We start from the raw sequence: 14,186 nt of genomic DNA, 5'->3' as shown, positions 1-14,186 counted from the left end.
GGTTGGCAACAAAACGCACAGCAACACGTAAACAAGTCTGCAAGTTGAGACCGGAAGTAGACCAAACCTGCATAGACAGTTTCAAGACAATCCCCCCAAAACTGACCAATATCCTCTTCTGATTGAATTTTAACAAGGCTTTTAGTGTCTAAAACTGCAAGACCATTGTGTCCAATGAAGGGAAAAATGATGACGCAGTGGTCTAAGGCACTGTATTGCAGTGCCTAGCTGTGCCACCAGAGATGCTGGGTTCGAGCCCATGCTCTGCCGCAGCCAGGAGGCCCATGGGGCGGTGCACATTTGGCCCAGTGTCGTCCGGGTTAGCGAGGGTTTGGCCGGCAGGGATATCCTTGTCTCATCATGCACTAATGACTCCTGTGGCGGGGTGCAGTGCACGCTGACTGGGTCGCTAGGTGTACAGTGTTTCCTCTGACACATTGGTGCGGCTGGCTTCCGGGTTGGATGTGTGTTGTGTCAAGAAGCAGTGCGGCTTGGTTGGGTTGTGTTTCGGAGGACGCATGGCTCTTGACCTTTGCCTCTCCTGAGTCCGTATGGGAGTTGCAGCGATGAGACAAGACAGTAACTACTACCAATTGGATACCATGAAATTGGGGAGAAAAAGGGGTCAAAGAAATGTAATATGCTGGGTGATGAGGGTCCCCCTATCTAAACTATGTACAATTTGGGAAGATTTAACCTATTTAACCCTTTGAAACACAACCCAACCTCATTAAGTCACTTCCTGAAATAGTAGGAAGCTTAACTTCAATATACAGCCTCTTGGTACCATGTTAAGGATGAATGTCCTGTTGCCACAGTAAGCTGAACCTCAACACAGGGCATCCCTGTAAGGTCACAATGGGTGTGTGAAAGGACGATTAGCTAGAAGGTAATGCTTTTATATTGAAGAAAGGCCTTATTGTCTGTGGGACGAAGTGTTCACTGTCAAGAGTTAATTTGACATAGTCAGGTGTAGGCTTGCTTTCATCAGGAGCGTCTGTTTAACAATCCCATACCTGCATTTTGTTTCTAGCCTCAACCGTTCTGCTGATGCTGCTCAAAAGCACATTAACTCTAGGTCAGGCTTCAAGTGAAGCATACCTTTCTGCAATGTAGTTGGGGGGTGAGGTGAATTAATTAATTGATCATTTGTGTTATGTCGAGGGTTAGTGGACAAGTAGTTAGGATTATGGGTAATCTATTTCACGACGGTTGACGAGAAATTGACTCATTCTCATCTAGACTTTTTAAGAAACATTTGTGTGTGGAAAATGACAAACCACTTGTATAATCTATTTACATAAATTTCAAAGAGACATACAGTTGAGGTCAGAAGTTTACATACACTTATGTTGGAGTCATTAAAACTTGTTTTTCAACCACTTCACAAATTTCCTGTTAACAAACTATATACTGTCCTCCCGATGAAGAGTGGGAGGACAGTGGAGTGGAGTGGAACTGAGAAAAATAACTTCAAAGCTTTTTGAGTGTCCAGCCAAATGAATTATAGGGAGATCATTGGAGATGTAATGATTTGTTGCCTTACTATGAGTACATGTTTTATTCATGTTGACCCTGACCTCTGACATGACCATTGACCCTTAAACGGCAGTTACTGCCTTCTTCCTTGGCATGATATGTTATAAATTGCAGGGTAATACCAAAGCAAAGTATCTGCCATTTTAATTTGTTAGTTTACTATACTTCTCATTTATGCTATTAATACAAGAGCAGTGTAAATACAGACAGTGTAACAGAGTTGAAACTGCATCCTTTGTGTGTCTTCAACTAAGATAACAGTTAACAAGTAGCCCATGTCTTGTTATAAGAATAAATGTTAAAAGAAGCACTGCAATTGTTTGAATTACATGAAATGATTACCTATCTTGTAATATATAATGATGGAACATGATAGAAGTATGATGTCGGGTAACACAAATTATGAAAAATGACAATGAGATTGCTAATAAAAAAGAAATTGTATTTGTTCAAATGACACTTTTGAATGAATGAATGAATGAATAACAGCTTTAAGAATACATTTTAAACATATTTACATGTTCATATTCATAAGAGGACCCAAATGACATTTAGCTACAATTAATAAAATGCTCATTAATTACATTTCATTTTTAAGTAAAACTTCTTTAGTGCTCTTCCATATCACTCCTCATCCTCAGCAATGCTGAGCAACAGCAATGCTGTTCACAGCCAAGGCATTCCAGAACTGCCTTCGATTTGCAGGCATCAGAGAGCACCGCTTTGGTGATTATGTCCATCTTCTTGGACTCTTCTATCTCTCTATCCTGTGTAAGTAGTGTCGAGGGTGTCTCTAGAGTGACTTTCTTCATGATAAAGTCAAGCTCTGTGAAGTCCTTTTCTTCATGGGAGACTTTGTAGAAGAGGCTCCTGGATCCACGCCTCAACTGGATCTTAGCCATCTCTGCCAGCTGTGGTGCTGCTGCCTTCTTCAGTTTGACGATGGAATGGCCAGCTTTCCATGCCAGGATGTTTTCCTTTTTCATTTTTACCACCTCCACCTTGCCTGCATTGGAAGTGCTGACCACATGGAGGAAGTCCCCGAAGTCGTACACCACACCTCCAGGTCGAGCTTTCATTTAATGTTCCACACCATGGTGGAAACTGTCTGCACTCATGAAGGTTCAAAGAACTTGAGGGTTATGTCCTCAGAGAAAATAAATCAGGGACATGCATCCTAATGATTCTATTCTGTCATGGATGATAATAATTAATACTGACATTTTGTGGTGTGCAAACATATGATCATAATCCTTTTCAGTTATTCTATAATATAATCAATGTTGATTTTTATCTTGTGCAAACATCATCATAATAATTTTCACTGTCATAACTCAGTTCATCTATTAATTTCATACCTGCTCCCAAAAAGGCTCTTAAATAACACAAATTACAATTTCAGGGTGGGTATAATTTGTGGAACATTCCAACAGGAATCTGTTCCAAAAACATTGTAAATAAGGTTGCCAACAAACAACGCATACAAAGTTGTATAGCGGCAGAATACGATACCGGGTAGAGAGTGGGCTATGTCATTATGTTTTTCACTCACCACCTTTATTCTGAAAAATGTCTGTCCTCACTCTGGTAGTCTATGGACAAACATTAAGAATAAGCTTTGTGGTGAGTTAATGCTTATTCGGCAGCTAACGTTAGTTAGCCTGGTGAAGTGGTCATGCTAATTTGTATGTGTTGTTTGTTGGCAACCTTGTACTTCCCAAAGTTTTTGGAACAGATTCCTGTTGGAACGTTCCACAAATTATACCCACCCTCAATTTCATACTCATGACGTCACAACACTCATAAAGCTATCTAGCTAGCTGGCTAATGTTAGCTAGTCCGCTATCTTGCTAAATAGCGATTATCGTCAATTAACTATATGACCAAAAAATATGCATCTTTTCATCTTTTGCTGAAGAAGGTCTCCAACCTTGGGTCACATAGCATACAATTCGTCAGGGGAACCACTCGATATGATTAGCCCAGCGGTCGCCACTGGTGATTTCCATAACAACCAGCGAGAGGAATAGAGGCCCAACTCAAAAAATGCAAAAAAAACATGTCTCCTTTCAGCGGGGGACATTTTTCGTTTGTTTCGCCCACCAAGCAAGGCGATTTTTATGGAGGACAATAAAAATGTCGAATTTGGTCATCAAAAAATGTATGGATTATTTTCTAAGTGAGGTTTATTTGATTGAATACAAGTTTATAAGAAAGCAGTGACATATCAGCAACTTTAAGGAAAAACACTTTATATTGGAGATGTCTTCAGATGGCTATGCATATTAATGAAATGAGGCTCGAATCATAACATCTCTCTCCATTCAGTACAGGCGGTTGACGTCAACAACCCTCATTGAATATTTAAAAATGTATTACAATAATGAGATGTATTCACCAATCCAAAGAAAGGGTAGGCGGGAGCTAGACAGCCTGCCGTGCCGCTTTGTGGACAACGACTCCCATTGTGGCGGAGAAACATGTATCTTGTCAGTATATCCATCATCTTTGGTACAGCACATACGATTTAGCTCCGCAGTTAAACGGCAGAAAACAACCAACAGAACTAAGCTTTCAATATTAGGGCAGATTGTTTTTTGCTTGGAGGGGGAATCACGTTGTCTGTTTTACGGATGTTATGCATGCGTCTCTAACATGTGTTTCAGGTCGCTTATTTAAAAGGAATACTTGTTTTTGTCTGGGTAAACTGTCGCGATTTATGGTCGTTTTCATTTGTACAACAACATGTCAAATGTTAGTCTTTCGAATGGGAGTCCGACGTTGGAAATGGTGGATCCGCGTCCGACGAATCACACGAAGCCCCCGATTCGCAGAAATCTTTTCGGATCGGTAGATCACGACGACTTTAGGAGGGAGTGTTTGGTTCAAATGAAGGAGATGGAGAAGGCTTCTATTGACAAATGGAATTATGATTTCCAAAACGACAAGCCCCTTTCCCAGGGAGATTATAAATGGGAACCCATGAAAAGCAGCGAACTGCCTGACTTTTACAGCAGACCGCCTCACAAGCGAGTCTTGTCCTCTGGAAATGTGGACCATAACGGGAATCATGATTACCGAGTCCGACCGAGCTGTCTTACGAACGGGGCTGAGCTATCCGAGGAGACTGAGAGCGAGAGGCAGAAGCATTGTCACCACTCTCACAACCGGGCAAGGAAAAGACCTGCAAATCCAGGTAAATTATGCCGTTTTGAAAATTGACTTGGGGATTTTAGAGTTAACCAATCGAAAACAATTCAGCCAATCTCCATCGCACAATATGCCACAGTCGAATTAAATTGTTACAATCTGCGAAATTGTATAAAAATTCTGCTTCACTGCACTGATACAATGTCGCAGAAAGCCTATACTTTGTACCCCTCATCTCTAGATTCCGTCGACACTTTCTTTCCAGGAAGACACGCTTTGTGTGTCAAGTTAACACTTTGTTTTCTTCCTCGTCTTGTGTTTTGAATGTTTGTTCTGCTCTGACCTAATGAATAGCCTGATTATATAACCACTTGGCTGTTTCGTTTGATGATAAACTTAATTTCTGAACTATTCAACAGGGCGGGAAATTAGCTTTTGGCAATAAACTGTTTACTGACATATCTTTAAATTGTGTTTTTTTCAGAACCCCAAAGTACTGGTAAAAAGTCACATTCCAGTGAAGAGGATGAAGTGGTGTCAAAGTCAGTAGAGCAGACACCCAGCAAAAACGATTCCAGGACACATGAACACTAATACCAAGGTAAGAACTTCATCATCGTGCATTTCCAATGTATACTGTCTGGTGAGTGTGAAATGATGTGTGAATGACATAACCTTTGAATAATATTATTTGTTCATGTGGAATTAGAATGTCCTGGAGCATAACCCAGTTGTTCTAATAACCTTATTATAAACATTATCATTTCAGTTGTGAAGCCTTAGTGAGATGTTAAAAAGTGTAGATGACACACTTTGCTAAACGCCCCAGCTATCTGATCTAATATTAACTTAAGCAAGCCTAGTTCAAGTGCAGGACAGTAGTAACACGTCATCAGCAGGCTTTGCATGAGGAAGAGTTGTTTTCAAGAGAATGAGCTCTTCAGGATGTTGCGCTCTCTCTGCAGAAGTCAGTCTTGAGTGACACGTTAACATTTAATGTACACTTTTGCACTGTTTTCTTGCTTCAGTAGAATACACAATGCATGATACTGGACAACTAAACTGTCTTTACCATGCATGTGTTATAACCTTCAGGCTATGTACCCATAACCCCTTCTGTGAACAGAGCTAATATGAATTTGTTTTCCCCACAGCGCTGAGAAGTCCTCCTTTTTCATTGAATACTGTACTTCAGGACCTTAAGAAGATAAGAGGGAAAGAAGAGAAGACAGGATACAAAATGGCCTGCGTTTAGGAGGGAGAGAGGCTGTGCAAGCACTGAATATATACACTAAAGTTTTGGCACTCAATTTAATCCTATCTCCTCAAAAGCAGAAAATGTAGCAGTGTGCAAAATTGGATGTTTTTCCCTTTTTGCTCAGTTTTATTTTAACTACCTATGTATAGCACATAAAACATAATATTATTATGTTAATAAAATAAGTGTCTTGAAGAATTGCTGTGCAGTTCTCAAAAAAATATTGTTTGTTTGTAAAAGTGGTCATATGATATCCTTGTTCAGAAATAATTGATAGTTATAAATGGGGCAGCAGGGTAGCCTAGTGGTTAGACCATTGGACTAGTAACCGAAAGGTTGCAAGTTCAAATCCCCGAGCTGACAAGGTACAAATCTGTCATTCTTCCCCTGAACAGGCAGTTAACCCACTGTTCCTAGGCTGTCATTGAAAATAAGAATTTGTTCTTAACTTACTTGCCTAGTTAAATAAAGGTAAAAAGAAAATGCAGATTATTTATAAGTCACTGTTTTTGAGAGTATCTCATCAAAGAATCAGTTGTTTCTATTTTGTGGCTTTATTCAGTGTTCAGTGCTAGTACATAGTTTGAAGGCCTATTATTCAAAAGCTGGTCATTAGAGGTCAATTCTATTTCAATTGAGGAAGTAAACTGAAAGTCATTCCAATTCCAATTTTCCTCAATGTTTTTCAATGACAGAAAATATTTGGATTTTTTTTTTACTTCCTGAGTTGACTGAATTTGAATGTAATTGACCCAATGCTACACTAAGGTCATATTGTCAATCAGTTTGTTACATGACCTAACTAGATACAAGTTTACATGCAAATAATATATTATTATTTTAATTAAGTGTTCCTACTGCGAAAGGGAAAGATCCTGCCAAAGTTTCAACATTTGTCTTATTTTTATGGAGAAAAAATTAAATGATTAGGCCTTATTCATGGCATAGTTAGAAATTATTGGTTAAAGTTTGAAAATATAGTTCCCATTTTGAAGTATTAATTATTATTATTATGCCACCCTAAAATTAGTTGGTTTCCTTTAACCTATTCATAATGTGGTCCAGTTTGACCCAGAGTAGCCTACACTCTCAGATGTGTTTTGTAACCCCTGGCCACTTTTCAAACATAAATATGTGAATCAACGATTTGCCTCTTATTGTGTGTTGACTTCATATTGAGCATGACATGGCACTATATAGACCACACAAAGGAAATAATTATCATCTTTGAGGAGGACAGACAGATAAAAGACAAAGCTATACTGCATGTACAGTGTGTCTGTATAAAACTTTGAAGTGTACCTGTGTATTTTTCCTTGTAAAAATTATAGTAACGTATTTTTCTTCAGGTTTTTGTGGTTGAATTGATATCCAAAGTGACATTTTTTGAGCATTGTTATGTAAATACTTTAAAAAATGTTTTTGGATAGAAAAGGTTGCACAACTGAGCCTGGTTAAAAATATACCTGTATATTTTGTATTGTGTCTCTGAAACCAGCAGTCATTTGATAAAAAAAAAACTATATTGGTTTAAATAAAAAGTTATTTATTTATTATTTTCATAATTGCGTATTATGTGCACATTCATTTTCCTCCATATGTCAACATTGTCACAGTATGCTATACATTCAGGCTATAGTGTGCCAGTGCCAACCTCGGCAGTAGGCTAGTAAAGGTATTAGTTATGAGATATGGTTGATAATGTGTAAAAACACACGTATAGACTAGTCACCCAGAAATTATTGTTGTGCAGCAGGACGTGAGAGCAACAAGTAGTTGCAACTTTTTTATCTATGCATAATGCTACAGTTGAAAAAATGCATGATGTTACTGTCACAACTTCCACCGAAGTTGGCTCCCCTGCCTGTTCGGGCGGTGCTCGGCGGTCGTCGTCACCGCCCTACTAGCCGCTACCGATCCCTTTTTCGTTTGTCTGTTGGTTTTGTCTTATTAGTTTCACCTGTGTGTATTTTGGTTTAATTAGCTTCCCTATATGTAGTATTTTGACCCGCCCTTGTTTTGTGCGGGATTGTCTTTTGTTACGTGCGTACATATTAGGTCGCGGTGTATTTTATTTTCTATACTGGACACCCTGTGGTTTTGGGTTGTCTGGTATAGTGTCCTGTGCCCTGTATTGTATTGGGCTTATCAGTTTGGTGTGCAATAGTAAAGCACTTTACTCCGTTACTCTCTCTCTGCGTCTGATTCCTGCACACACACCTCTAGTCCCGCGTGACAGTTACTGTTTATTGAGTGAAGAGATTCTTTAGAATTGAAATCATCATAGATTCCACGAGACATGCTCAAGATAATTAGCAAAAAAAGAAATAATCGTACTTCGATTAAACGTAACTCGCGCTGCAGAGAGAAGGTAACCAACCTAATTTGTAATGTGCAAACCAAACTAGTGTGTCTAGGATACTTTACAACCATGGCAATATACACATTTCTCATGTGGTATCAAAACAATTACGCACAACTCTCACTATTACACATCTTGAGCTGATTTACACCCCATTCTCTCTTTTGGAGTTTGCACTGACTCTCGACTTAAAAACAACACGCATAGTCAGGGCACATCCTGTTCTACAGTACGGGTGGAAAAAGTATGTTATTGACACTCGCTTTCTCCAATCAGGCACGCATTAAGAAAAGCACACCACTTCTGACAGCCACTTCGGTTGGCTTTCACTGCAGCCAGGTTTGAACAGAGTTAATTTAGGTCAGGACAGCATGTTCTTTTCGAGGAGCACACCCCTAAGTACTTTCATTGGCTGGCCCGACTGGAGTGCCTCCTGCTCATACGAGCAGGAGTAGTACAGTGTATATGTGAATAGAACTGTCCCTGTAATGACCTCCTTTTACAGTGAAAGTAAGCGAAAGATATGTGGAAGAAAATAAACAACAGTGATGTGTGCATGGAGAGAATTACTATTATTAATAACCCTTATTTTACCAGGTAAGTTGACTGAGAACACATTCTCATTTACAGCAACAACGTTACAGGGGGAGGAGGGGGGATGAATGACCCAATTGTAAATTGGGTATGATTAGGTGACCGTGATGGTATGAGGGCCAGATTGGGAATTTAGCCAGGACACCTGGATCAAGACCACTACTCTTACGATAAGTGCCACGGGATCTTTAGTGACCACAGAAAGTCAAGACACCCGTTTAACGTCCCATCCGAAAGACGACACCCTACACAGAGCAATATCCCCAATCACTGCCCTGGGGCATTGGGATATTTTTTAGACCAGAGGAAAGGGGGCCTCCTACTGGTCTTCCAAAACCACTTACAGAAGAGGCGAGGAGAAACAACTTCAGTTTGGCAGTCACATGGAGGAATAGACTAGATTAGTTTACAGCACAGTTATAACGCCTGTGTGTGTAGTGTACATACATGTAATGCCCGGATCATATTCTGCAATCGCTAGTTAGTAGTTATTCTGCATTGGTACGTTTATCCAATATTTAGTGGTACTGTCAATTCTTTATGGAGTGAAAATGGTCTAAATAGGAATGGTGTCACGTTCTTTCAAAATCGAACCCAGAAGCAGACCAGGACAAGGAGAGTAGGAAGAAGGTGAGTATTTATTTACAAGTGAATGTGAATGGGTAGATATATCCAGGTGGCGTAGCGGGCAGCGGTGGTGAGTTGATGGGAGTAAATAGGTGGATCCAATGGGGTAGCGGAATCCTCCGACGACCAGGCGGGAATGGGGTAAATGATCCGGGTGAGTAACTGAAGACAGAACAAACAGAGGTAAGTATAAGGCAAGCAATACGTAAAAAACAACAAAACAAATTCTATCCAACTTGAGGCTGATACTATGGCACAACATACTGTTCATGGCTAACGATCCGGCAGGGAATGGATGTCAGGTCAGAGCTTTTGAAGGGGAGAGGTGATGATCAGGACAGGTGTGCAGATTACTGATGGGATACAGGTGCGGGTGAACATCGATCTCCCAACAAGCTAATTCGCCCGGCAACCAGACAGGGTGCGTTCCAGGACACCGGAAACACACTCCAGGACAGAAACACAGGCAAACAGACTCAGGAAGCGGGATTCGTGACAAATGGCAAACATTAGGGTACAGTAGGGTACTGTAGTAATGAGTTTACACTGTCTGACCTTGTAATAGGCTGTAGAAAAAAGACGACCACATTCCTGTTGTTATTGTTGTTGATGCCGGATTTCTAGGAAGCCACTGTGGTGGAGGCCGTTCACATATTTCTGGTTAATCTGAATTTGATATTCAAGCTAAAAACAAGCACTTATTTAAAGAAGTAGTGTGTACTGTATATCTCTCTCAGAAGAAAGAAACACAATTTATTGGTATTATGACTATCTCTTCACTACAATGTTGCTACTATGCCAGATTGGACTACATAACTATTGGCACAAACAAGACTGTAAAATGCCTCACTATTCATATGGGTAACTGGGAGCTGTCAAAGTTTTTTCTGTTGAATTGGAAAAAATGTTTTGAAAACATAATTAACTGAAAGCCCTAACCCAGTCCCACCCTACTATAAAATACTGTATCCCATGGAGCACACTGTTACATACAGTACAGTACCAATCAAAAGTTTGGACATACCAAGGTATTTTCTTTATTTTTACTATTTTTTAGATTGTAGAATAATAGTGAAGACATCAAGACTATAAAATAACACATATGGGATCATGTAGTAACCAAAAAAGTGTTGAACAAATCAAAATATATTTTATATTTGAGATTCTTCAATGTAGCCACCTTGATGACAGCTTTGCAAACGCTTGGCATTCTCTCAACCAGCTTCATGAGGTAGTCACCTAGAATGCATTTCAATTAACAGGTGTGCTTTTTTAAAAGGCACACCTGTTAATGCATTTGAGCCAATCAGTTGTGTTATGACAAGGCATGGGGTGATTAACAGAAGATAGCCCTATTTGGTATCACACCCTGATCTGTTTCATCTGTCTTTGTGATGGTCTCCATCCCCATCCAGGTGTTGCCCATTTTCCCCATTATCCCCTGTGTATTTATACCTGTGTTCTCTGTTTGTCTGTTGCCAGTTTGTTTTGTTTCATCAAGCCTACCAGCATTTCTCCCTTTGCTCCTGTCTCTCGGTTGTTCCTGTTTTCTTGTTTTACCAGTGTTTACCATTCTGCCTACCCTGACCCTGAGCCTGCCTGCCACCTGTAACTTTATCCCACCTTTCTGGATTACTGACTCCTTTCTGCCCTTGACCTGTCTTTTGCCTGGCCCAGTTGGATTAATAAACTGTTGTTACTCCGACTTTGTCTGCATCTGGGTCTTACCTGAAACGTGATAGTGCGAAATGGCCATGACTTTTTCAGCAGACCCGGGCCAGCTGCACAAGGCCATCTCCTCCCAAGGAGCCACCATCGTAGGCACAATGAATTGCTTTGTGGCCTTATGGAGGGGGTCCAAACGTTGGCTGAACACCATGACGGGGAGTTGGATATTTTCTGGAGCAATTCTGCAGATTGTCTGGGAGGCAGCCTACAGCGGTGGTAACCCCACAGCCCCTCAGTAACTGAGCTGTTAGCAGCACCGTCTCATCGGTCACTACATCTTCTCGGGCGCCTCGCTTACCTCCCCTGGAACTTCAATGGAGAGCCAAGCACCTGTCAGGCGTTTCTAGCTCAGTGTGCCCTCATCTTCGAGCTCCAGCCCTCCTCCTTCCCCTTGGATTACTCCAAGATAGCCTAACTCATCACGCTGATGTCCGGGAGGGCTCTCACCTAGGCTACTGCTGTAGTTATACAACAGCCGGCCATATGCGTTAGCCTGAAGGGGTTCAAGGGAGAGGTGAAGAAGGTTTATGATGCCCCGTCCTCCGGGAGAGAAGCTGCCCTGGAGGGGTTTGTGGGAGAGGTGAAGAAGGTTTATGATGCCCCGTCCTCCGGGAGCGAAGCTGCCCGGAAGCTAAACCAGCTTCAGCAGGACTCCTGCATCGTGGCAGACCATGTGTTGGATTTCCGCATGTTGGCAGCGGATAGTGCTTGGAACCAGGAAGCAATGTTCGATAACTTCCTGTACGGCGTCTCGGAGGAGGTCAAGGATGAGTTTGCAGCTCAGGAGTTACCTACGGATCTCAATTCCCTCATCGCTTTGACCATCTGAATCAATGGGCGAGTACGGGAACAACGGATAGAGATTTTGCTCGCACGACCAGGGATTCAACCTTGCCTCCGAGTTATCCCGAAAGTCTCCGACGGTCCCATTGCCGAGAGAAACTGTGGCTTCCCGACTTCCCCCGAGAGTCGCTGAAGACGGCCGAGCCTACGCAACCAGGCAGAGCTTGGCTGTCGCCAGCGGAATGGCAATACAGGACCAACATGAAGAGCTGTCTGTATTTCGGGACTCTTGGTCATTTTGTGTCCTCATGTCCTTTAAAAGACAAGGCTCACCGGTAGGAGTGAGTACTCTGGTGGGCCATATGGAGACCTTTCCTGCTTAACTTGCTCACACCCCTTTTCATGCCATTCTGTTGTGGGAAAACCAGTCTAAATCTCTCCGGGTCCTCATTGACTCTTGGGCCGATGAGAGCTTGTTGGAAGCTACCCTGGCTTCCGAGCTGACCTTCCCCACTCAGCCCCTCTCCATTCCCATGGATGTTAGAGCGCTGGACGGGCATTCTAAAGGCTGGGTCACTCATAATACCACTCCCATCAACCTACGGGTGTCAGGGAATCACAGAGAGAATATTCAATTGATGCTCATCAAGTCTCCTCAGATTCTCATAGTTTTGAGATTCTCCTGGCTCCAGCGACACAATTCCCTCATCAACTGGTCTACTGTTGCCTTCATGGGCTGGAGTCCATTCTGCCAGTCAGCGCAACCTTGTTCAGCAAGGCCTGGGCCACTTCGCTTCCGCTGCACTGACCCTATGACTGCGGGATTGACCTTCTCCCTAGCACCACGCCGCCCGGGGATGTCTGCACTCTCTATCGGGACCAGAGACCTACATTGGGGACTCCCTAGCTGCTGGATATATCCGCCCCTCTTCTTCTTTGAAGAACCCTTACTGTGAAGAACCATTACCCGCTACCACTAATTTCCTCAGCCTTCGAGCCGTTCCTGGGGGCCACTGATTTTTCAGAGCTGGATCTACAGAACGCCTAACACCTGGTGCAGATACGAGAGGGGGATGAGTGGAAGACCGCCTTCAACACTGCCAGCGGGTACTACAAGTATCTAGTCATGCATTTTGGCCTCCAACTGTCCTGCTGTGTTCCAGGCTCTGGTAAATTATGTTGTCCGCGACATGTTGGACCGGTTTGTCAATGTCTACATTTAATGACATCCTCGTATTCTCCCCCAAGAACACTTGCTCCACGTCAGACAGGTTTTTCAACGCCTTCTGGAGAATCAGCTGTTTGTGAAGGCAGAGAAGTGCGAGTTCCATCGCTCCACCACCCCCTTTCTGGGTTACGTCATCTCTGCTGGGACTGTCCAGATGGATCATGGGAAGAATTGGCCTCAGCCTACGTCCAGGGTGCAGTTGCAACGTTTCCTGGGGTTTCGTCAAGCCTACCAGAGTTTCTCCCTCTGCTCGTGTCTCCCTGAGCCTGCCTACCATCCTGTACCTTTGCCCCACCTATCTGGATTACTGAACCCTGCCTGCCCTTGACTTGTCTTTTGCCTGCCCCGGTTGGATTAATAAACTGTTGTTACCCCTACGTTGTCTGCATCTGGGTTTTACATGAAACATGATGATTTGGTAAAAGATCAAGTCCATATTATGGCAAGAACAGATCAAATAAGCATAAAGAAACGACAGTCCCAGCATTACTTTCCAAAGATTGGAAAGCAGCTGCGGTCATCCCCCTCTTCAAAGGGGGGGACACTCTTGACCCAAACTGCTACAGACCTATATCTATCCTACCATGCCTTTCTAAGGTCTTCGAAAGCCAAGTCAACAAACAGATTACCGACCATTTCGAATCTCACCATACCTTCTCTGCTATGCAATCTGGTTTCAGAGCTGGTCATGGGTGCACCTCAGCCACGCTCAAGGTCCTAAACGATATCTTAACCGCCATCGATAAGAAACATTACTGTGCAGCCGTATTCATTGATCTGGCCAAGGCTTTCGACTCTGTCAACTACCACATCCTCATCGGCAGACTCGACAGCCTTGGTTTCTCAAATGATTGCCTCGCCTGGTTCACCAACTACTTCTCTGATAGAGTTCAGTGTGTCAAATCGGAGGGTCTGCT

The 14,186-nt window shown here is 42.4% G+C and overlaps 1 protein-coding gene across 1 annotated transcript; it reads left to right on the top strand.

Moving 5' to 3' along the window:
* Positions 1 to 4,247: 4,247 nt before the first annotated feature.
* Positions 4,248 to 7,512, top strand: LOC118373652 (cyclin-dependent kinase inhibitor 1B-like). Its single transcript, XM_035759855.2, has 3 exons — positions 4,248 to 4,735; positions 5,174 to 5,290; positions 5,844 to 7,512. Exons 1-2 carry the CDS (start codon positions 4,285 to 4,287, stop codon positions 5,281 to 5,283), a joined length of 561 nt encoding a protein of 186 aa, XP_035615748.1. The 5' UTR covers positions 4,248 to 4,284; the 3' UTR covers positions 5,284 to 5,290; positions 5,844 to 7,512.
* The last annotated feature ends 6,674 nt before the right edge of the window (positions 7,513 to 14,186 follow it).

Source organism: Oncorhynchus keta, chromosome 13, assembly GCF_023373465.1.
Source record: "Oncorhynchus keta strain PuntledgeMale-10-30-2019 chromosome 13, Oket_V2, whole genome shotgun sequence".
In the NCBI taxonomy this organism is placed as follows: Eukaryota; Metazoa; Chordata; class Actinopteri; order Salmoniformes; family Salmonidae; genus Oncorhynchus; species Oncorhynchus keta.
The sequence above is the reverse complement of the archived record's forward strand: the minus strand, read 5'-3'. Positions and strand labels throughout refer to the sequence as shown.